At 44.3% G+C, this 25235-nt stretch overlaps 1 protein-coding gene across 2 annotated transcripts in view; it reads right to left on the bottom strand.

Annotated features, from left to right (window-relative positions):
* Positions 1-25235, bottom strand: part of LOC106590738 (beta-1,4-mannosyl-glycoprotein 4-beta-N-acetylglucosaminyltransferase-like) — a 74621-nt gene that overhangs the window by 12792 nt on the left and 36594 nt on the right. The window contains exon 1 of one of the 2 annotated variants that reach the window (XM_045690986.1): positions 18627-19474. The exons of the other annotated variant lie outside the window; for it this stretch is intronic. Within the exon in view, the coding sequence (XP_045546942.1) occupies positions 18627-18688 (62 nt within the window). The 5' untranslated portion in view covers positions 18689-19474. Of the gene's footprint in view, positions 1-18626; positions 19475-25235 lie in introns of those variants that run through there. 2 annotated transcript variants of the gene reach the window in all.

Raw genomic sequence — 25235 nt, forward strand, 5'->3', positions numbered from 1 at the left:
AGGGGGGATTGAATCTGTGTGGTGCAAGGCAGTGAGGGAGTAGAGGAGGTTAATCTGTGGTGCAAGGCAGTGAGGGAGTAGAGGAGGGGGGGGTTGAATCTGTGTGGTGCAAGGCAGTGAGGGAGTAGAGGAGGGGTGACTCGGTATGTTGCTAGACAGAATGGAAGCAGGGAGTGAGCGAGGAAGGAGAAGAGAGGAGGAGAGCAGGGCTAGGTTTCCCCCTCCAGTCATTTCCTCTCTGTCTACCTTATTATCTCTCATCTCCAATTCTCCTTCATTTTCTCTCCTTCTCTATTTCCCCTCTCTCCCCCATCTCCGTTACATTACATATTTCCTGTCCACACACAGTATAGGCAAGATGGCATGAAAGAAAGAGTGAAAAGCAAGGGGTGCTCATAAGAGAGGGAGGAAGAATGACAAGAGAAGCTAGGATGTCTGAATGTCTTTTCCTCTCTCTCTTTCCTCCTTCTTCTACTGTATAATAAAGGTTTTAGCGCCATGATGACATCTTTCTTTCTCTATTTATCTCCATCTCTATCAACTGTATATCTCTCTCTAACTCTCCCTCTCCATCTCCTTACATCTCTCTCTCTGTAGGCTAGAAGACAGCATGAAATGAAAAGTGAAACAGGATGTCTAAAAGAGAGCGTGAATGAATGTTTCTCTCTCCTTCTTCTATAACAAAAGGTGCTAGGTCAATGATAATACACCCATGATGAAAACCTTGTCTTGCCCTGAACAGTACACACAAACCCACTCTGTCAATGCTCAGCGTTTTACAAAAGGCTGAAAATAGTTGCAACAACAAAAAAAACATTCAGGTGGGCCTGTAACACAAAGGACCATGGCTATGGTGCCGGATGCTGTTCTTCCATCCCTACTGTAGAGGGGAATCCCAACAACCATCTGGAAATGTTGCCGTCTCAACTACAGAACAGACGGTCTTTTCTAAACAGGTACCAACAGGACAGTATAGATCAGGGTTGCTCAACTCTTACCCTATGAGGTCCAGAGCCTGTCGGTTTTCTGTTCTACCTGATCATTAATTGCACACACCTGGTGCCCAAGGTCTAAATCAGTCCCTGATTAGAGGGGAACAATGAAAAAAATGCAGTGGAACTTGCTTCGAGGTCCAGAGTTGAGTGTGAGGGGTATAGATTATGGTGCCAGCCAGGTGCACATTTCTACAGTGAAGAAGAAATGTTGACAACAGATCAGAAACAGATTGGCTTCTCTGAATGTGAACCAATAACTGTAATATCTCTGTACTATGGTGCCAGGTACCAATGATGCACATCTTTAATAGTCTAGACCGGAAACGTTGGAAAGTGACAGATATAGAACCAATAGAAAACAGGCTTTTCAACTGACAGTTATAGAACCAATAGAAAACAGGCTTTTCAACTGACAGATAAAGAACCAATAGAAAACAGAAGGCTTTTCAACTGACAGATATGGAACCAATAGAAAACAGAAGGCTTTTCAACTGACAGCAATAGAACCAATAGAAAACAGAAGGCTTTTCAACTGACAGATATGGAACCAATAGAAAACAGAAGGCTTTTCAACTGACAGATATGGAACCAATAGAAAACAGAAAGCTTTTCAACTGACAGATATAGAACCAATAGAAAACAGGCTTTTCAACTGACAGATATAGAACCAACAGAAAACAGAAGGCTTTTCAACTGACAGATATGGAACCAATAGAAAACAGAAGGCTTTTCTGAACGTGTACCACTTTATACTGTCCACTGTATCTACAGCCTGATGCCAGGTACCAACGGTGCACATCAGAGGGCAGGAAATGTTGCAGTTAGAGAGGAAATGTTGCAGTTAGAGAGGAAATGTTGCTGTTAGAGAGGAAATGTTACAGTTAGAGAGGAAATGTTGCAGTTAGAGAGGAAATGTTGCAGTTAGAGAGGAAATGTTGCTGTTAGAGAGGAAATGTTACAGTTAGAGAGGAAATGTTGCAGTTAGAGAGGAAATGTTGCAGTTAGAGAGGAAATGTTGCAGCTAGAGAGGAAATGTTACAGTTAGAGAGGAAATGTTGCAGTTAGAGAGGACATGTTACAGTTAGAGAGGAAATGTTGCAGTTAGAGAGGAAATGTTGCAGTTAGAGAGGAAATGTTGCTGTTAGAGAGGAAATGTTACAGTTAGAGAGGAAATGTTGCAGTTAGAGAGGAAATGTTACAGTTAGAGAGGAAATGTTGCAGTTAGAGAGGAAATGTTGCAGTTAGAGAGGAAATGTTGCAGCTAGAGAGGAAATGTTACAGTTAGAGAGGAAATGTTGCAGTTAGAGAGGAAATGTTGCAGTTAGAGAGGAAATGTTGCTGTTAGAGAAGAAATGTTGCAGTTAGAGAGGAAATGTTACAGTTAGAGAGGAAATGTTGCAGTTAGAGAGGAAATGTTACAGTTAGAGAGGAAATGTTGCAGTTAGAGAGGACATGTTACAGTTAGAGAGGAAATGTTGCAGTTAGAGAGGAAATGTTGCAGTTAGAGAGGAAATGTTGCTGTTAGAGAGGAAATGTTACAGTTAGAGAGGAAATGTTGCAGTTAGAGAGGAAATGTTGCAGTTAGAGAGGAAATGTTGCAGCTAGAGAGGAAATGTTACAGTTAGAGAGGAAATGTTGCAGCAAGAGAGGACATGTTACAGTTAGAGAGGAAATGTTGCAGTTAGAGAGGAAATGTTGCTGTTAGAGAAGAAATGTTGCAGTTAGAGAGGAAATGTTGCTGTTAGAGAGGAAATGTTGCAGTTAGAGAGGAAATGTTGCAGTTAGAGAGGAAATGTTGCTGTTAGAGAAGAAATGTTGCAGTTAGAGAGGAAATGTTGCTGTTAGAGAGGAAATGTTGCAGTTAGAGAGGAAATGTTGCAGTTAGAGAGGAAATGTTGCAGTTAGAGAGGAAATGTTGCTGTTAGAGAAGAAATGTTACAGTTAGAGAGGAAATGTTGCAGTTAGAGAGGAAATGTTACAGTTAGAGAGGAAGTGTTGCTGTTAGAGAGGAAATATTGCTGTTAGAGAGGAAATATTGCTGTTAGAGAGGAAATGTTGCAGTTAGAGAGTAAATGTTGCTGTTAGAGAGTAAATGTTGCTGTTAGAGAGGAAATGTTACAGTTAGAGAGGAAGTGTTGCTGTTAGAGAGGAAATGTTGCAGTTAGAGAAGAAATGTTACAGTTAGAGAGGAAATGTTGCTGTTAGAGAGGAAATGTTGCAGTTAGAGAGGAAATGTTACAGTTAGAGAGGAAATGTTACAGTTAGAGAGGAAATGTTGCTGTTAGAGAGGAAATGTTACAGTTAGAGAGGAAATGTTGCTGTTAGAGAAGAAATGTTGCAGTTAGCGAGGAAATGTTGCTGTTAGCGAGGAAATGTTACAGTTAGAGAGGAAATGTTACAGTTAGAGAGGAAATGTTGCAGTTAGAGAGGAAATGTTGCAGTTAGAGAGGAAATGTTGCTGTTAGAGAAGAAATGTTGCAGTTAGAGAGGAAATGTTGCTGTTAGAGAGGAAATGTTGCTGTTAGAGAGGAAATGTTGCAGACTCATAGAGAACCGATGGAGAACAGATTGCCTTCTCTGAACGTGACCCAATAATTCAATACTATATACAGTACAGTATAACTACGGTACCAGGTAGTAAAGATGGAAGCTGTACGTCACTAAACTAGAGGGTAAATGTTACAAACTGACATACAGTAGAGAACAGATAGGAAACAGATTGTGTTCTCTGAACGTGAACCAATATATCTGTATATCTATGACTGTGGTGCCAGCTACCAAATGTGTACAGATCACACTACCTACAGAGAAGAGGAAATGTTGCAGACACACAAAACACTCGTTGAGAACAGATAGAGGACCGATAAACAGACGGAGAACAGCGGGTCATTGGTTAACCAAATTAACCAATGACCCGCTGGTATCCAAGTGGCCATCACAACCGCGACAAGGCCAGCCAGCCAATCAAACTAGGCAGAGGTTCTGTACACAGAGTAGTAGAAATTGACAGTGTCATTATTTGTCGAATAGCGGATATCAAATGAGGAAGAGGGGAAGGATGTTCTTTCCAGCAGTTGGTTTGTTTATCTAAAACCACCTTCAGAGATTACAGTGAACACACACACACACACACACACACACACACACACACACACACACACACACACACACACACACACACACACACACACATACACACACATACACACACACAGTCCCACACAGCATCCCTAGGGTGGGAAAAAGACCCATTGGAATGCAGCCTTAAGATATTTGAAATGCTCTACGGGCCGTACACGAAGGAAAAACAAACATTTGGTTTGGAATCTCTTGGAGGCCTGCGGACTGGTAAACAACCAGTGTGGCACTGCTACCGCCTGCTATGTGGTGGCACACTGATCCCTCTCTCAGATTAGCTGGCAACACACACGCACACACTCGGTGGCACAGACACCAGCCACCATTATTGCTGAGGAGGGCAGTGCAGAAATCAACAGAAAAGCTCATTGTTGGTTGTCATAGCAACAGTGGGGGTGGGGGGCAATGGAACACAGGGAGGGAGGGAAATTGAGTTTGAGACAATATTATCCACAGTCAACAAGCCAACTTAGCGCTGTCCTGGGAGACCTCACACACACACACACATGCATGCACACACATTGGACACTCAAGCAAACGGACACACACACAGGATGTGGGCCTGTATACAGACGAGACATTCTGTCGACTTGGTCTTAACCAGAACCCCAAGGGGACAATGGCTGCTTACTAAGCAATAAACACAAAGCCTGAACTGTTCGGACTCCTGTTCTAAGTGTGTGTTCCTCTGTTCTCCAATATCAACGACCATGCAGATGTCTCCAGTCCCATTGTATCAAATAGTGGTCAATGACCCAAAGGGCCAACTAGGCGGCCATTTTGTGCCGACACAGCATCAGCAATAGATATGGCTCCTATTGTCTTTGTGGCTCCACAGCTCCACATTTTCTCATCACATTAGGGTCTGGTAATGTACCACGTGGCCACTGTGCCCCAGCTGGCCTTTTTTCCTAGAGGAGGAATATGTCAAGGACATTGGGATGGGGAAACTAATAAAAAATGGATGGATGGAGGAGGGGGGGTCCAATCAGATATGTGAAGTCCATTGTCTAAATTGGTTGGCCTATCAAATCAAAAGGGGGAGGGTTACATCCCATGACTACACACACACACACACACACACACACACACACACACACACACACACACACACACACACACACACACACACACACACGCACGCACACACTCACACACTTATGCTGCTTCACATAGTATTTACGGTACTTTGGCCACCCCCCAAAAATTTGGCCAATGTTTATATGACCCCCTTACAAACAGGCCCATTTTTACCAGATTTTTGCCTAAAAACACCTTTTATACCTTCCATGCCGGCATGCGGGTGACAAGTGGTAGCACTGGTGTGCAGATGTGGGTGGGGGTCATAGATGTGGGTCTATTTTTATAAATCCATTGAAAATATCAAAAATAAATCCTTTATTCATTTGTTTAAGCAGGTCCTAATTAATTAATAAAGGATTTATTTTTGATGGTGTATTTTTTCAATGGATTTATAAAAATAGACGCCCATCCACATGTGCACACCAGTGCTACCATTTGTCACCCGCATGGCGCATGGCGCTGTCCCAATCAAAACGGTGCTGAAAGGATCATCTAGTTGACCACATGTTGGTATTGCTTCAAATGTACTGTATTACAACAATTGGATAACTTTTGGAGTTTCAGTAAGCAACAATTTGATACATGCCTTCAATTGCATTAGCCTACTTTGTTCCAATAATTTCCTCATCCCGTGATATTAATTCCCACAGTGATTCTTTATGGATCCATCCAGTAGGGCATTTGACCTTTTTTGACTGTTTGAGTACACGCATGAGAGTGCTTGCATGATTTTTTCCCCAGTACTCGAATGAAGAAAAAAAAACGATTTTTTTTAACAAAGGCAGCACTGTAAAAGAAAATATGTGGGCATTTATCTACAGTGCTTTCTGAAAGTATTCAGAGCCCTTCTCTTTTTCCACATTTTGTTACGTTACAGCCTTATTCTGAATATGTATTCAGACCCTCTACTATGAGACTCGCCTTCCTGACCAAGGCCCTTCTTCCCCGATTGCTTAGTTTGGCCGGCGGCCAGCTCTAGGAAGAGTTTTGGTGGTTCCAAACTTCTTCCAGAATGATGGAGGCCACTGTGTTCTTGGGAACCTTTAATGCTACAGAAATTGTTTGCTACCCTTCCCCAGATCTGTGCCTCGACACAGTCCTGTCTCTGAGCTCTACGGACAATTCCCCTTACCTCATTGCTTGGTTTTTGCTCTGACATGCACTGTCAACAGTGGAACATTATATAGACAGGTGTGTGCCTTTGCAAATCATGTCCAATCAATTACATTTACCATGGGTGGACTCCAATCAAGTTGTAGAAACATCTCAAGGGTGATCAATGGAAACAGGATGCACCTGAGCTCAATTTCGAGTATTATAAATTAGCAAAAATTTCAACAAAACAGTTTTTGCTTTGTCATTATGGGGTATTGTGTGTAGATTGATAAGGGGATATTTTTTCAAGTCCATTTTAGAATAAGGCTGTAACGTAACAAAATGTGGAAAAAGTCAAGGGGTCTGAATACTTTCCTAATGCACTGTATAAAAACTTGATGCTTGGCTTGGTTTATTTTTTGTTGTGTCCTGCAAATGCACATGTACAAATGGAAAACTAGAGTCAAAGCAAATTAACGTTGTCTTCAAGACAAAATTTAGACCAAATAGTTTTACAGTATTTCAAAATGTTTTTATCCCTGGTTAAAGATCGAGTTTTGACGTCAGTTGGGGTGCTCATGTCCATCCCTAGCATCCAGTTGTTGTTAAGAAAACAGTGCACTGCTTAGCGGTGGGCTATGCCAAGATATTGGTGAAGTGACATGCCTTGCAAAGTTTAGAACTGCAAGGAGGATGGTTAATGGGCGTTGCCTAGCAACTATCAAGAGTTTTAGAGCATAAGTGGTGCTGATGCCGCCTCAGGGCTATGTTTCATACTAAGCCGTAGGCAGAACTTTACTGAAATGATCAGGCTTCTAGGTTGTTTGGTGGAAATAAAAGTTTAGGTTTTGATGCCAGAAACATATTTTCAGAGTTCGGAAAAGTGTGAAAAAAGTTGGCGGTATGATCAAGGTGCCAGAAAAACGTTTAAGTATGAAAGGAATAACACACACACATGCTAACACACATGTAAGCACGCTAACACATGCATGCACGCACAAACACACGCACACACAAACACACATTATATGATAGCATGTCATCCTCTCCTGCAGATGAAGGAAAGGAAACAAGGAAGGGACAAGGGAGCCTCTTTAGAAGATTGAGATGCAGCCCAGCCTCTGTCACCTCATTTAAACTGCAGATCAGGCAGGCCCTGTTCTGCCCAGAACACCCATAGATTTCCATTGCTGACCCCACAGTGTCTGTCTGACTGATCTGACTGACCTGTTTCAATAACTTCCTCTGTTTCTGTTTCTCTGAGTCACAGGCTTTACAGAGACCAATGGAAACTAATAAGATTGTGGCCCAAATGCCACCCGATTCCATATACTGTGCACTACTATTGACCAGCACTCTATGGCAGGGGTGCCCAACCTTTTTCCCACAGGGCCCCTTTTTCACATTAGAAAACTAGAACATAGAAATAGAAGAGTTGGCTACAGCGTGGGAAAGACAGTAAGGCTCTCTTGCTCTCTCACCCGCTCTCCCTTTATGTCCTCTCTCTCTCTCTCTCTCTCTCTCTCTCTCTGCTCCCTCTTTCCTCTCTTTCTCTCTCTGTCCTCTCAGTACATCCCTGACCGTGCCTTGCCCCGTTTAATCTGTGCTGTTCTTCTATTAGCCACCGCTAAGCTAGCTCTATAGTGACTCATCATTAGAACATCACCCAACAAGAGTCTTCTATTAGCCACCGCTAAGCTAGCTCTACAGTGACTCATCCATAGAACGTCACCCAACAAGAGTCTTCCATTAGCCACTGCTAAGCTAGCTCTACAGTGACTCATCCATAAAACATCACCCAACAAGAGTCTTCCATTAGCCACCGCTAAGCTAGCTCTACAGTGACTCATCCATAGAACGTCACCCAACAAGAGTCTTCCATTAGCCACCGCTAAGCTAGCTCTACAGTGACTCATCCATAGAACATCACCCAACAAGAGTCTTCCATTAGCCACCGCTAAGCTAGCTCTACAGTGACTCATCCATAGAACGTCACCCAACAAGAGTCTTCCATTAGCCACCGCTAAGCTAGCTCTACAGTGACTCATCCATAGAACGTCACCCAACAAGAGTCTTCCATTAGCCATCGCTAAGCTAGCTCTACAGTGACTCATCCATAGAACGCCACCCAACAAGAGTCTTCCATTAGCCACCGCTAAACCTAGCTCTACTGTGACTCATCATTATAACATTACCCAACAAGAGTGTTTCTCTGGGTTTCTATAAGAAAGCTGATATCTAACTGACTGATTCAGAGGGGTTGGGTTAAATGCGGAAGACACATTTCAGTTGAAGGCATTCAGTTGTACAACTGACTAGGTATTCCTCCTTTCCCTAAGAACACACTGACACATTCAAATACATGCACGAAAGCACTTCATAGTGGACTTCCTGGTTGTTGTGTGTGTGTATGGTTCAATGGTGCTCAGTGTGTGTGTATGGTTCAGTGGTGCTCAGTGTGTGTGTATGGTTCAGTGGTGCTCAGTGCTTAGTGCTCAGTGTGTGTGTATGGTTCAGTGGTGCTCAGTGTGTGTGTGTATGGTTCAGTGGTGCTCAGTGCTCAGTGTGTGTGTATGGTTCAGTGGTGCTCAGTGTGTGTGTATGGTTCAGTGGTGCTCAGTGCTCAGTGTGTGTGTATGGTTCAGTGGTGCTCAGTGCTCAGTGTGTGTGTATGGTTCAGTGGTGCTCAGTGCGTGTGAATGGTTCAGTGGTGTTCAGTGCTCAGTATGGTGTGTATGGTTCAGTGGTGTTCAGTGCTCAGTATGGTGTGTATGGTGCAGTGGTGCTCAGTGCTCAGTGCGTGTGTATGGTTCAGTGGTGTTCAGTGCTCAGTGTGTGTGTATGGTTCAGTGGTGCTCTGTGTGTGTGTGTGTGTGTGTGTGTGTGTGTGTGTGTGTGTGTGTGTGTGTGTGTGTGTGTGTGTGTGTGTGTGTGTGTGTGTGTGTGTGTGTGTGTGTGTGTGTGTGTGTGTGTGTGTGTGTGTGTGTGTGTGTGTGTGTGTGGTTCAGTGGGCAGGTGAGACAGATCTCAGGAGAAGGCCGGGTGCTAAAAGAGAGAGGTTTGGGTTAGATTAGAGTGCGTGTTTGTATGGATGGAAAAGGGGTTTTAGTGCAATGGCGTGTGTGTAGGGGCGTAGGTTGCGATTGGGGAGTTTGTGTGTGTGTGTGGGAAAGTCAGTGGAATGCACACACTCCTCTACTCTCATCCATAATGTAACTGTACCAGTCAGTAAGGACTCAACCCCTCCCTCTCTTTTCTATCATTCCCTCTCTTTCCCTCCTCCCTCTCTCTCCCTAGACTGATGAACACAGTAGTCACTCTTCCTTCTCTCTCCCCTATTACTCCCTTCCATTTTTTATCTCTCCCTCCCTCCCTCCCTCCCTCCCTCCCTCCCTCCCTCCCTCCCTCCCTCCCTCCCTCCCTCCCTCTCTTGTCATCTGCTCCCTCTCCCTCCCTCCTTACCTCCATCCTTACCTCCCTCCCTCCCTCCTTACATCCATCCCTCCTTAACACCCTCCCTCCCTCTCGCCACTCCATCCCTCTCTCTCCATCCTCTCCCCCTCCTTACCTCCCTCCCTCCCTCTCCTTACCTACCTACCTCCCTCCCTCCTTACCTCCCTCCCTCCTTAACACCCTCCCTCCCTCTCTCCACTCCATCCCTCTCTTGTCATCTGCCCTCCCTCCCTCCCCCCTCCCTCCCTCCCTCCCTCCCTCCCTCCCTCCCTCCCTCCCTCCCTCCCTCCCTCCCTCCCTCCCTCCCTCCCTCTCTTGTCATCTGCTCCCTCTCCCTCCCCTCCTTACCTCCATCCTTACCTCCCTCCCTACCTCTCTCCACTCCATCCCTTCCCTCTCCTTACCTCCCTCCCTCCTTACCTCCCTCCACTCATCCCTCTCTCGTCCTCTCCCTCCCTCCTTACCTCCCTCCCTCCCTCCCTCTCCTTACCTTCCTACCTCCCTCCCTCCTTACATCCCTCCCTCCTTAACACCCTCCCTCCCTCTCTCCACCCCATCCCTCTCTCTCCATCCTCTCCCTCTCCTTACCTCGCTCCCTCCCTCTCTCCATGCTCTCCCTCTCCTTCCCTCTCTCCCCATCTCCTTTCTTCTCTCTCTCTCCTGAAATCTTTGTCTCCAGCTCTATCTGACATCATCATTGCCATAGGGATGGGAATGCCGGACAATCCATTTTCCCATAATCCTCCACACTGCCTTGGTCCCTAGAACAACTTACTGGATCACCAAGACATCGTCATATCATCTTTTATAGTAAATGGATTCACAGTTTCCCACACATCATCACTTTCTTCTTCTCCTCCCTCAACACTAGCCATCCCACCCTCCTTTCATCCTCCCTTTCTTCATTCAATCCTCTCAATTGCCTTCTCATTACAGCTGAAAAGGAGGAGAAGGATTCAGGAAAACTGTCTGGCTGCTTTACTGCATATCTTGCTGACTTTAGCCTGTTAGCGTATTAGCACTCTGCAGTGGGCTTGTGTGTTCTTTTTAGCTGAGTCATGCTAGCCAGGGGTTAAATATTAGCGGTAGGGATAATGACTGGGTTTGGAGACAAAGACAGGTGAGGCGGCACAGTGTGTGTGTGTGGCGCTTTGATGGTAAACAATGTTATTATCGTCTGTCCAGAGGTGTGTCATTATATTCCAGACAAACACTAATGCTGTCTAGATGCTTCCCTCCCTCCCGAGTGGTGCAACAGTCTAAGGCACTGCATCTCAGTGCAGAAGGTGCACAATTGGCCTGGGGTAGGCTGTCATTGTAAATAAGAATTTGTTCTAAACTGACTTGCCTAGTTTAATAATATATATTTTTTTAAATCTAATGCTCTACATCTCCCTCTCTCTCTCTCTCTCTCAATATTTCTCTGCACCTGCTGAGCAGTGAATGGCTGTTAGAGTGCTGTATGAGGACTCCGACCACAAGGCATTACAGAGGGTAGTGTGTAAAAGAGGGCTTCTAAACAGCTTCTACCCCCAAGCCATAAGTCTCCTGAACAGCTAATCAAAGTGCTACCCAGACCCCTCTTTTACGCTGCTGCTACTCTCTGTTTATAATCTATGTGTAGTCACTTTAACTCTACCTACAAGTACATATTACCTCAATTACCTCGACTAACCTGTGGCCCCGCACACTGACTCTGTACCGGTACCCACTGTATATAGCATTGCTTGTTATTTTACTGCTACTGTTGAATTATTTGTTACTTTATTTTCTATTTTACTTTTTTACTTAACACTTATTTTTTATTTTTTAAAGCATTTCTTAAAGCATTGTTGGTTAAGGGCTTGTAAGTAAGCATTTCACTGTAAAGTCTACACCTGTTGTATTCAGCACGTGACAAATAACATTTGATTTGATTCTCTCTCCCTCTCCTTCTTCTCTTTCTCTCACTCTCTCGTTCCCTTTCATTCTCTCTTTCTCTCCCTCTCATCTCTCTCCCTCCCTCTCCCTCCCTCTCTCTAACTCTCTCCCTCTCTATTTTGCTTTCTTCTCAAGTAGATGTCGTTCAGACAATGGCGTGTATTCATTTCTTGGTCCAAAAATTGACCAAGAAAAAAAGAAAAAATACATAAAATAATGTATCTTTCATTTCTCTGTGTTTCATAATTTTCCAACAATTTGCAAGTGGCTGAATGTGTCTCACCGGAGAAAGCATCCAAGCGAGCGAAACAGCGCCCCTCTGTCTCAGCATGTGTAGACCATCTATCTGATGCTGTTTGGTCCAAAAGAGTATGACATTGTTGCCGCCTGTAGCATTGAATGCGAGTAAATCATCAAGCATTTGGCCTCCCTTGATTTAAAAAAAAGTATAAAATAATAGCCAATCAGCGTTGAGCTAAACCGAGTGAGCTCAACTGTGAATGGTCCTGGCGCACCAAAAAAAAGTGGATTTGGCCGGTTTGGATTTGGCTTCACTCCAATCACATTTGATGGAGAGCAGACGACATGAACAGAACCTCATTGTGCATCTCCTTGTGTTGTTGTCCTCCGCTGGCTAGCTAGCTCAAATCGTCCCATTCCTAAATTAGCCATGGATGGAGATAAGGATTTGGACTTGTGGTTTTACTTAATTCTCTGTACTGGCCAATGATTATCCTGTTAGGGCTAGGGGGCAGTATTGACACGGCTGGATAAAAAACATACCTGATTTAATCTGGTTACCACTCCTACCCAGTAACTAGAATATGCATATACTTATTACATATGGATAGAAATTCCCTAAAGTTTCTAAAACTGTTTGAATGGTGTCTGTGAGTATAACAGAACTCAAATGGCAGGTCAAAACCTGAGAGATTCCTTTACAGGAAGTGGCCTGTCTGACCATTTCTTGAACTTCTTTTCCATCTCTATCTTTTACTAAGGATCTCTGCTCTAACGTGACACTTCCTACGTCGTCCATAGGCGCTCAGAGCCCGGGAAAAACCTGAATGTCGTCATCCCAGCCCCAGGCTGAAACACATTATCGCCTTTCTCAAGTGGCCGATCAAGGGACTCTGGGCTTGACCTGACCGCCCCCGTCTTTGTGATTTTTTCCTCTGTTTTGCGAAAAGGAGATTCCCGGTCGGAATATTATCGCTTTTCTACGAGAAAAATGGCATAAAAATTGATTTTAAACAGCGGTTGACATGCTTCGAAGTACGGTAATGGAATATTTAGAATTTTTTTTGTCACGAATTGCGCCATGCGCACGACCCTTCTTTACCATTTCGGATAGTGTCTGGAACGCACGAACAAAACGCCGCTATTCGGATATAACGATGGATTATTTTGGACCAAACCAACATTTGTTATTGAAGTAGCAGTCCTGGGAGTGCATTCTGACGAAGACAACAAAAGGTAATCAAACTTTTATAATAGTAAATATGATTATGGTGAGTGCTAAATTTGCCGGGTGTCTAAATAGCTAGCCCGTGATGCCTGGGCTATGTACTTAGAATATTGCAAAATGTGCTTTCACCAAAAAGCTATTTTAAAATCGGACATATCGAGTGCATAGAGGAGGTCTGTATCTATAATTCTTAAAATAATTGTTATGCTTTTTGTGAACGTTTATCGTGAGTAATTTAGTAAAATGTTAGCGAATTCCCCGGAAGTTTGCGGGGGTATGCTAGTTCTGAACGTCACATGCTAATGTAAAAAGCTGGTTTTTGATATAAATATGAACTTGATTGAACAAAACATGCATGTATTGTATAACATAATGTCCTAGGGTTGTCATCTGATGAAGATCATCAAAGGTTAGTGTTGCATTTAGCTGTCTTCTGGGTTTTTGTGACATTATATGCTAGCTTGAAAAATGGGTGTCTGATTATTTCTGGCTTGGTACTCTGCTGACATAATCTAATGTTTTGCTTTCGTTGTAAAGCCTTTTTGAAATCGGACAGTGTGGTTAGATTAACGAGAGTCTTGTCTTTAAATAGCTGTAAAATAGTCATATGTTTGAGAAATTGAAGTAATAGGATTTTTAAGGTTTTGAAAATCGCGCCACAGGCTTCAAGTGGCTGTTACGTAGGTGGGACGAATTCGTCCCGCCTAGCCCATAGAGGTTATAATGGCGATTCTGATCCAACCATAAATTCATAAATTGTGCCACTGGCATGAGAGAATGGAAGTTCAATATGTAGCTAGATGTAGAAGGCTAATGTTAACTTGCTAAATGCTCACATGATAGGAAGTTAGGCTAGCTAGCAAGGATTTTAGCCAGGTAGCCTAGGACCACAAAAATGGAAGCGTGAACTGTATGACAGAGTGATAGACCGTTTCTTCAACATGAAAGAGAGGAGGATGGCATTGGTGCTTCTCTACAAGTAGAGTGGGGTCAACATGTTTTTCTACTTGCACGAATGTGCGCACGCATGCACGCATAAATCCGAACCATGGACAGCCACATCATATTTATACTGAACAAAAATGTAAATGCAACATACATAGACATACAACATACGAAAACCTGTCAGTATCTGGTGTGACCACCATTTGCCTCATGCAGTGCGAATCATCTCCTTCGCATAGAGCTGATCAAGCTCTTGATTGTGGCCTGTGGAATGTTAACCCACTCCTCTTCAAATGCTCCCGAGTGGCGCAGTGGTCTAAGACACTGCACCTCAGTGAAAGAGGTGTTGTTGAAGTACCTGGTTCAAATCCAGGCTGCATCACATCGGCTGTGATTGGGAGTCCCATAGGGCGGTGCACAATGGCCCCAGTGTTGTCTGGGGTAGGCTGTCATTGTAAATAAGAAATTGTTCTTAACTGACTTGCCTAGATAAAACATTTTTTTAAATGGCTGTGTGAAATTGCTGGATATTGACGGGAACTGGAACATGTCTGGCGACATGTCTGGTGATTATGCAGGCCGGGGAAGAATGAGACATTTTCAGATTCCAGGAATTGTGTACAGATCCTTGCAACATGGGGCCGTGCATTATCATGCCGAAAAATGTGGTTATGGCGGCAGATGAATGGCACGACAATGGGCCTCAGGATCTTGTCCCGGTATCTCTGTTCATTCAAATTGCCATCGATAAAATGCAATTGTGTTCATGGTCCATAGCTTGTCATACACATCAATCTAGAGCATCCCAACATGCTCAATGGATGACATGTCTGGTGAGTATGCAGGCCATGGAAGAACTGGGACATTTTCAGCTTTATTTCAGAACATTAAATTCTCTGGCAACAGCTCTGGTGGACATTCCTGCAGTCAGCATGTCAATTGCACGCTCCCTCAACTTGAGACATCTGTGGCGTTGAGTGACGAAGCTGCACATTTTAGAGTGGCCTTTTATTGTCCACAGCACAAGGTGCACCTGTGTAATGATCATGCTGTTTAATCAGCTTCTTGATATGCCACACCTGTCAGGTGGATGGATTATCTTGGCAAAGGAGAAATGCTCACGAACAGGGATGTAAAAACATGTGTGCACAAAATTTGAGAGAAATAAGCTTTTAGTGTGTGTGAACATTTCTGGGATCTTTTATTTCAGCTCATGAAATATGGAACCAACACTTTTACATGTTGTGTTTATATTTTTGTTCAGTGTAGCTTACGTTGATTGGACTAAATTGTTTTTGGTATATTTTAGTTGTCACTGTATTAGACTAAGCAGAGGTGATTTGATGAAGATGAAACGTTGAAGTTGAAATGGTGCTGGAATACTGGAGGCAGATCCTGTTTTCTTTGGGACTTGTGGTAACTCTCTGTGGTTCTAAATCAATAGTTGTTTAGTGGTCTGAAAATGTGGGAAACATTATCTTACTTGACCACGCTGTAGGTCATGTTACTGTTTGTTACATGCAGAATGCTTGGTGGAATTCACCGGACGGATGTTGCTCTCCGGTTTTGTGATGAAACAAAGGTGTGGTTGAATTTATTCTGCCATTGTGTCTTGTTATTGTCTTGTCCTTTAGGACTATATATCACGGTGACAAGGCATATGAACTAGCAGGTTATAGAGCAAACAACACAATGATCACAACACATGAATTGTAATATGTCTTTTTTTTCTGGCTTGGCTTCCCCAGTGATTTTACCCATGTACCTCTACTGTGTTCAGATGTAATTACCCCTAGTCAGACAAACAGACAGACAAAGACCGTCAAGGACGAGTGTATGTGTGTGTGTGTGTGTGTGTGTGTGTGTGTGTGTGTGTGTGTGTGTGTGTGTGTGTGTGTGTGTGTGTGTGTGTGTGTGTGTGTGTGTGTGTGTGTGTGTGTGTGCGCACACTGTAACTGTATATGTGCAACAATCAATAACATCACCAACAACACAATACTTATTTCCAAACCCATCACATCAACCATTTTTCCCACTTGCGTCACAGCAATCACCACTGATGGCTCTCGTGTCAATCAGCAAGGTCATGCAACTAATCTCCTTGTGGCTCCATCACAACAGCTTATGTAAGGTGAGTCCTACTGTACGGACCAAAATGGCCGCCGAGCTTCACCACCCGGGTGGCTTTTACACTTCTACACATTAAGAGAGGATTAGATCAGGTAAGTTAATCCAAAACACTGGAAAGAGCCTTCCGATCCGATAAAAGGTCCCATTGTACAGATGCATTGTAATCCATTGGTAATAAGGGAACTGGAGAACCATGTTGGCTCAAGTCTTTCACAACCCTTTGAGCATCTGAACCTCAATTACATTCAATTGAATAGTGTCAACTTGAAATAACGGTTAAATATATTTAAGTGAGTTGAATAAAAAAATGTGCATAGAATACTGAACAACAAAAACATTAAGTTTGACTGCATCAGGTTTCCTAAAATGTTTTCTCTTGAGGTACAAGGCAATGTGGCGTCCCTCTCTCTCCATTAGGCCAACACACACACACACACACACACACACACACACACACACACACACACACACACACACACACACACACACACACACACACACACACACACACACACACACACACACACACACACACACACACACACACACACACACACACACAGAGTGTTGCTCGGGCCTGCGGTGAACAGTGTTGAACGGTGTGTGTAACGGGAGGAGAGCGGCGATGCAGAGCGTTACAGCTGAACGCAGCCCGTTCAGCATCACAGGACATTTAATACAGCTACTGATGGTGGAGGAAGCCCTCTTCTGAGAGAGAGAAACAGAGAGAGAGAAATATAGAGAGAGAGGCAGAGAGAGAGAGAGAGAGAGAGAGAGAGAGGCAGAGGCAGAGAGAGAGAGAGAGAGAGAAATATAGAGAGAGAGGCAGAGAGAGAGAGAGAGAGAGAGAGAGAGGCAGAGAGAGAAAGAGAGAGAGTGTGTAGGTGTATGTGTGTGTTCCTCTGTGGGGATGAAGGAGGTAGAAACAACACACACACAATGAGAAGAAGTAGGTCTATTAACCAGATTTGAACTGTGAGGGAACTGAAACTGTCAGGTTTCTGAAACCAACATGTTGTCTAGAACGAAACTAAAAGCCAAATGAGGTCTACTTACAGCTGTAAGTGTGTGACTGTGTGTGACTGTGTGTGTGTGTGTGAGTGTGTTTGTGAGCTACAAATACAGAGGGAGAGAGCGAGAGAGTGGATACTTTGTGGCAAGAGACGGACACAAGTAGTACATGCATTCTAGGGGTTAATGTGGGGACAAGGCCCCCAAGACGACATGTCTGTATGTCTGTCTCCTCTGTGAGTGTTTTTATGTTGTGACCGGAGCAGACCTGTCAGGCTGTCAGCATAGTATGTCGAGGCAGTGTAGTGTGTGTGTGTGTGTGTGTGTGTGTGTGTGTGTGTGTGTGTGTGTGTGTGTGTGTGTGTGTGTGTGTGTGTGTGTGTGTGTATGTAGTATTATAAAGAGTAGAAATAGGCCTGTCTGGATTTGATTACCTGAAAGAGCTAAGCCATCTATATATAGGCCTATACAGCATATTCAGAAAGTATTCTGTCCCCTTGACTTTTTCCACATTTTGTTACATTACAGCCTTGTTCTAAAATGGATGAAATAAAAAAAAGTCCTCATCAATCGACACACAGTACCCCTTATTTACATAAGTATTCAGACCTTTTGCTATGAGAGCTCAGGTGCATCCTGTTTCCATTGATCATCATTGAGATGTTTCTACAACTTGATTGGATTCCACCTGTGGTAAATTCAATTGATTGGACATGATTTGGAAGTGCATGTCAGAGCAAAATAAATCCAAGCCATTAGGTCGAAGGAATTGTCCTTAAATCCTGAGACAGGATTTCTAAAAACCTGTTTTTGCTTTGTCATTTTTTTTACCTTTATTTAACGAGGCAAGTCAGTTAAGAACATATTATTATTTACAATAACAGCCTAGGAACAGTGGCTTAACTGCCTTGTTCAGGGGCAGAATGACAGATTTTTACCTTGTCAGCTCAGAGATTCGATCTTGCAACCTTTCGGTTACTAGTCCAACGCTCTAACCACTAGGCTACCTGCCGTGTCATTATGTGGTATTGTGTGTAGATTGATGAGGGGAATAAAACAATTGAATCACTTTTAGAATAAGGCCAGAACGTAACAAAATGTGGAAAAGGAGAAGGGGTCTGAATACTTTCCGAATGCACTGCATATCAATCTTGAACAGGATGACCTATTTTGGATGCAATTTGACTGGAATCAACGGAGAGCGAGAACGATTGCGAGAGAGTGCTCTGATTCAAGGCAATGGTGTAAGAGTGTTTTAAAACGCTGCAGCTGCAATAAGAAAGAACAATCTTTACAATGAAAAATAAGGTGATGCCCGAATGGCAGATGGAGATGGGTGAATTAGTAATACTGAAGCATGGACTGCGCTGCAGTAAATGTAGTCCTACCTGTCACAATAGATGAAGTGACCATGATGAGATGATAGGTCCCCATCCATTGTGCGCTCCATGGGCTGTCTGTCCCCACCCTGAGCGTGGATTCATCATGCAGCCATAGAGAAGCCAGATTTAGATATCGCATGTCATCCAACAGTTCCATTTCACGCCATGCTGGTCATACAAATCATTTATTTGAATTTTCAGGTTTCTCGTAGTCATTTATCACCAGAAAAGGGAATGGTTTGGTGTGGTACATCTCTGTAACCGGGTTCCCGCTATTCATCCCTGGATCAGACCTGCCTGTCACACGCACGCGTAAACCTCTGCACTTACAGGCACGCACGCACGCACGCACACACACACATCTCATATCAACAACAGCGTACTTCCGATCCCTAACCGTCTGTTAGACAAAGCATGTTGTGCAACTGTTAGGGTTTAATGTGAATTCCACACGATCAGTTTGGCAGAGATTGTGTTTTCTACTTGTTGACACTTGCATCCAGGCAATACTGTCAGTGTCAACAACAAACAATCACTAGCCATGTCTTCCAGGAGAGGACAAAATGAGGAAGTGAGAGAGCGATAGAGAGACCGCAGATATACATCCTTTTATCCATCATTTATTTATCCAGGTATGTAAGTCAATTAATTATAATCCACATAATAATTCACATTTCCTGTTGCTGCAGGATTATTTTCCTGCTGTACCAAACTGGCTCAAATTACGATCCTACATATGTATGGTCATTGTCATGAGTTGGTAAAACAGCACAAACAGATGTGGGACCCTAGAATAGTAGCCTCTCCAAGAGTTAAACGCTGTTGACCTTCGACCTTTCACAGTGTGTATGGTCCAGGAGCAACTCAAAAGAACAGGTCAGCACAAAGAGAAAGAACAAGAAAAATGAAAAGAAAAACAGATCAGGTGACACCACAGTCTACCAGAGAGAGAGAGAGAGAGAGACAGAAAGAGAGAGAGAGAGAGAGAGAGAGAGAGAGAGAGAGAGAGAGAGAGAGAGAGAGAGAGAGAGAGAGAGAGAGAGAGAGAGAGAGAGAGAGAGAGAGAGAGAGAGAGAGAGAGACAGAAAGAGAGAGAGAGAGAGAGACAGAAAGAGAGAGACAGAAAGAGAGAGAGAGAGAGACAGAAAGAGAGAGACAGAAAGAGAGAGAGAGAGAGAGAGAGAGAGAGAGAGAGAGAGAGAGAGAGAGAGAGAGAGAGAGAGAGAGACAGAAAGAGAGACAGAAAGAGAGAGACAGAAAGAGAGAGAGAGAGAGAGAGAGAGAGAGAGAGAGAGAGAGACAGAAAGAGAGAGAGAGAGAGAGAGACAGAAAGAGAGAGACAGAAAGAGAGAGAGAGAGAGAGAAAGAGAGAGAGAGAGACAGAAAGAGAGAGAGAGAGAGAGAGACAGAAAGAGAGAGAGAGAGACAGAAAGAGAGAGTTTGAGTTTTAAATAATCTTTATTGGGTCTGGGAGCCCACCATACAATAAATACTCATACAAAAAAAACACAGTTACACATCAATTAAAAACACAACTCCAATTCCTCCTCCACAGTAACTATACACAACAGCCTCTGAATACCCCATATACTCATAAACAGATCAATATTGTTGACCAGTTTATAATATGCAAACTCAACCCTCAGTCTCGCTGCCAACATTCCCTCCAGCATTCCCACCACATCAACAGACCCCTGTCCCCGAATACTGTTCTTTCGGGTCTTCCATATCGCTAATTTTGCTGCCCCTAACACAAAATTAAGCAGCACAACTACACCCTTTCGACTGAACCTGTACTTTGGCCCAAATATATACAGTTGAGAAGAAAAAAACCTCTCCCAACGTTGAGAACCAATTTGTGATCAGGTCAATCATCCCGACCAACCTGGGACACTGTAAAAACAGATGTGCCAGAGTTTCAGACTCAGCACAAAATGGACACCCCTCCCCAACAGTAGGGTCCAGGTGTACCAGATGCATGTTAGTGGCTATAGCTCCATGTATTATCCTCCATTGGAGGTCAGCTGTCCTCTTATCAATAGGCAGTTTGTACAGTGATCGCCAACAGCCTTTTGAAGAGGCACCTGGACCAAGCACATCCGCCCACCTCGTCGATTTGACCCCTTCCAGGGAAGATGCATGGGACACCTTTACACATACTCTGTACATGGCCTTCTTTCCCACCTCCTTGAACTCCCCAAGCTCCGGGGTATCGAAGGAAAGCAGCATCCCCACGTCCTCCACGAATGCCCCCGCTGCAGCACTAACAATCAGTGCAGGGAACACATAATCCAGACCCTCCTTCCACCGATCACAATTGGAAATGTCAGTCACATACTGCAAATGAAGCACTGGCAGGGAGTCACAGACTTCAGCGACGACCTTCCTCAGTAGGCGAGATGATCTGATCCCCGCTCTTTCTCCCAGCTCCTCCAACGATCTATTCCTGTTCCGCATCAGATGACCCAGTTTAGTACACCCCACGCCTAACAGGCATGAACGTAGGCTAGCTGAACCCAGAACACGGGACTGGATGGCAGTGTTGTGAAAAAGAGGCTCTTCAAAAAGCCACATCCCTGGTGGCGTGCAGGCCTTACGAGACTTCACAAAAACTCTCCAAGCCTGCATAACAGACTCATAAAATGGAGTCAGGCCAGGCAAATCACCCCCCTCCAGTTTTAAGAGGAAAAGGTGCTTATCTAAGCCCAAACAGCCCGCTCTCCTCATCAATATATAGGCTGTGTCGACCCAGCTAGAACCGTCTCTGTACAACAGCCTCTGGGCTGCATGAAGCCGGAAAGCCATGATCCTAGAGGAAATATCCACCAAACCTTGCCCACCCTCGTGTAGTGGTAGGTACAGGGCTGCAGCTTTAATCCAGTGTTGTCCAGACCAGAGGAAATTGACAAGGGTCCTCTGAAGCTCTTGAATCAGACCCTTTGGTGGCTGTAAAATCATTAGTCTGTGCCACAGGGTAGAGGCAGCAAGATTATTAGCTACCAGTACCCTTCCCCTATCAGACAGCTGAGGCAGCACCCATTTCCATCTTGCCAGTCTGGCACACACTTTCTCCACTACACCCTCCCAGTTCTTTTTCTGAAAGACATCAGAGCCTAGAAAACCCCCCAAAGTCTTCATCCCATCTCTGCCCCACTGAAGCCCCCCTGGTAACCGTGGAGCGGACCCTATCTGAAGCTGACCTGCCCACAGTGCTTCACTCTTTTCCCAATTGACTCTAGCTGAGGAGGCCTCCTCATACACCTTTAGAGCATTTGAGAGAACTTTAACATCCTCAGCCCCTGTAATAAAAACTGTCACGTCATCTGCATACGCAGACAGTGCTATCGTGGGACCCTTCATTACACCTGGCACAGAGAAACCAGTAAGCCTCGCTCTTAAAAAACAAAGCATTGGTTCAATCGCCAGACTGTATAACTGCCCTGAAATTGGGCATCCCTGCCTGATGCCCCTTTGGACAGGGATTGGGCAGCTCAAACCACCCCCCACCTTCACCATACACGAGGCCCCAGCATACAGTAAATTCATCCACGACAAAAAACATCCCCAAACCCAAAGGCTTTCATTGTCTTGAACAAGTACTGGTGGTCCACACGGTCAAAAGCCTTCTCCTGATCCAACGAAAGTAAACCCACATTTACATCAGACAGTTTACAAATGTCTAAAACATCTCTTATCAGAAACAAATTGTCAACAATAGAGCGATCAGGTACACAGTAAGACTGGTCCTTGTGGACCAACAATCCCAAATACTCTTTCAACCTGTTTGAGAGACATTTAGAAACAATTTTATATTCTGCGCACAGCAACGCAACAGGTCTCCAATTTTTTATGAGAGCCAAATCCCCCTTTTTGGCAATAATGAAAGCACCGCACGTTGACAGGATACAGGAAGAGAACCCTCATTAAAAGATTCACACACCACTTCATAAAAATCCTCCCCAATAGACCCCCAAAAGTGCTTATAAAACTCAGATGGTAAACCATCAATGCCAGGGGCTCGGCCTGTTGAGAGCTGCATAACTGCTGTGGACAGCTCTTGCAGTGTAATGTCAGAGTCCAATGCGACTCTCTGCTCAGGTCCCAATTGAGGAAGACCGTGTAGCAACTGTTCAGTACACAGAGAGTCACAATCCTCCGCCTTATAGAGGGCAGAGTAGAAATCCACTGCATGTTGACGCATTTCACTGTCATCTGTGGTCACCTTCCCATCAGGGAGACGAAGGCAGACCATCTGTTTACGTTGCAGTGTCGACTGTCCTAGGTTAAAAAGAAAGCGCTAGGAGCATCCATATCCTTGAGGGAAGCGAAACGAGACCTAATCAAGGCACCCTTCACTCTTTCATGCAGAAACAATCTCAGTTCATGTCTCTTGTCCTGTAAATTCATGACTAATCCAGGGTCATTCTGAGTGAGCAGCTTCAATTCAATAAATTTGATGTCCTGTTCAAGGGCCTTGATAGTCTCTTTGACTTCAATTCGAGACAGAGCAGTATACTGTTGACAAAATAATCGTATTTGGGCCTTCCCAACCTCCCACCATTGTCTCAAGGACTCAAAATTTCCTTTTGTAACCCTCCATTTTTCCCAAAACAACAAAAACCTTTCACAAAACATGACATCATGTAACAATTTAACATTAAAATACCAGTAAGGTGATGACCTTCGTGGACAGGACAAATGAATATCAACAGTAACAATATGGTGATCAGAGAAACCCACAGGAGTAATGTCACATCTTCCAACCCTACTACAGTAGTGATCAGATATATACAACCTGTCTAACCTTGCAGCACTGACACGACCTTCATTGATTTTTAGCCATGTGTACTGCCTAACTTTTGCATTCCTGACTCTCCACACATCAGAAAGCTCAAACTCAGTTAGTAGACCAGACAGGCAAGTGGCTGACCGCAGGTGAGGTTCTTCAGCGGTGCGATCAACAGTAAAATCCACTGTACAGTTCCAGTCCCCCCCTAAAACCATACAACCCTCTTGGTCACACTGTCTTAAAGTTTCCTTTATTTGATCAAATACAGCAATACGCTCTGTACCCTCATTAGGAGCATAAACATTCAAAAAAAAAAAAAAAAAACCCATAACATCTGCCTTGACCAATAAAACCCGTCCCTTGACAATCTCTGTTGTAGATAGCACAGTCACCCCTAAGCCTGAAGAAAACAAGATTGCCACCCCAGCACTGAAATTAGTACCATGACTGAGTATATGCTGCCCCTCCCACCACATACCCCAGTCAACCTTATTTTCCTCATCACTATGTGTCTCCTGTAGAAAAACTACATTAAGCCTTTTCTGTTTTATTACTTCTAATACCCAAGCCCTCTTATTCCTGTCCCTTCCACCATTAATACTGAGAGAACCTACCCTTAGTACCTCCATATAGAAAAGAGAAAGGAAAAGCAGAAGAAACCACAGAGAAACCAAAGAGAAAAAAGAAGACACCCTATGAAGCATGATCAACATCATTGTTTAAATTTTCTCTTACCCTGACCACGTTTCCCAGCACCTTTTGCTGCTGTAACAGCAGTAACAAATTTCCTCAAGCGAAACCGCTTCTTCTCACTTAACTGGTCTAACCCCACCGTCTTCTGTAACATCACAGCTGACCTCACAAACTTATCAACATCAAAATATTCTGCCAATTTGACAGATTTCCCAAAAGTCTGATCCAAAAACCTATTTACCTCCTCTAGATCATAAATTGAGTCGTCACCAGCTGCTATCATACCAATAGAGATATCCATATCCTGCTCCTCCTCAACTGAGGCCACAGACCCCTGACTCACTTCTAACACATCCCTTTCATCACTCCCCCACTTGCAGCCCATCACTCGTACCAGGCATCTCCTCCACTACCTGGGAGACTATCCCCACCTGAACCCTATTACTAGTAGTGGGCATCTCCTCTACTACCTGGGAGACTAGCTCTACCTGAACCCTATTACTAGTAGTGGGCATCTCCTCCACTACCTGGGAGACTAGCTCTACCTGAACCCCATTACTAATAGTGGGCATCTCCTCCACTACCTGGGAGACTAGCCCCACCTGAACCCTATTACTAGTAGTGGGCATCTCCTCCACTACCTGGGAGACTAGCCCCACCTGAACCCCTATTAGTCGTAGTGGGCATCTCCTCCACTACCTGAGAGACTAGCCCCACCTGAACCCTATTACTAGTAGTGGGCATCTCCTCCACTACCTGGGAGACTAGCCCCACCTGAACCCTATTACTAGTAGTGGGCATCTCCTCCACTACCTGGGAGACTAGCCCCACCTGTACCCTATTACTAGTAGTGGGCATCTCCTCCACTACCTGGGAGTCTAGCTCCACATGAATCCCCTCCTGTACCCCGTTACTCATAGTGGGCATTTCCTCCACTACCTGGGAGACTAGCTCCATATGAACCCCCTCCTGTACCCCAGCACTCGTACTGGGCACCTCATCACCAGTCTGAGGAACTGGCTCTTCAGATCTATCCTTGCTTTCTACAACAAAATGTTTCTGCTGCATAACATTTCCCTCTAACACAAGTTGCAACTCCTTGTCCTCAACATGGATAACTTGTTCCTCAGCAG

Source organism: Salmo salar, chromosome ssa12 (genome assembly GCF_905237065.1).
Source record: "Salmo salar chromosome ssa12, Ssal_v3.1, whole genome shotgun sequence".
NCBI classification, from domain to species: Eukaryota; Metazoa; Chordata; class Actinopteri; order Salmoniformes; family Salmonidae; genus Salmo; species Salmo salar.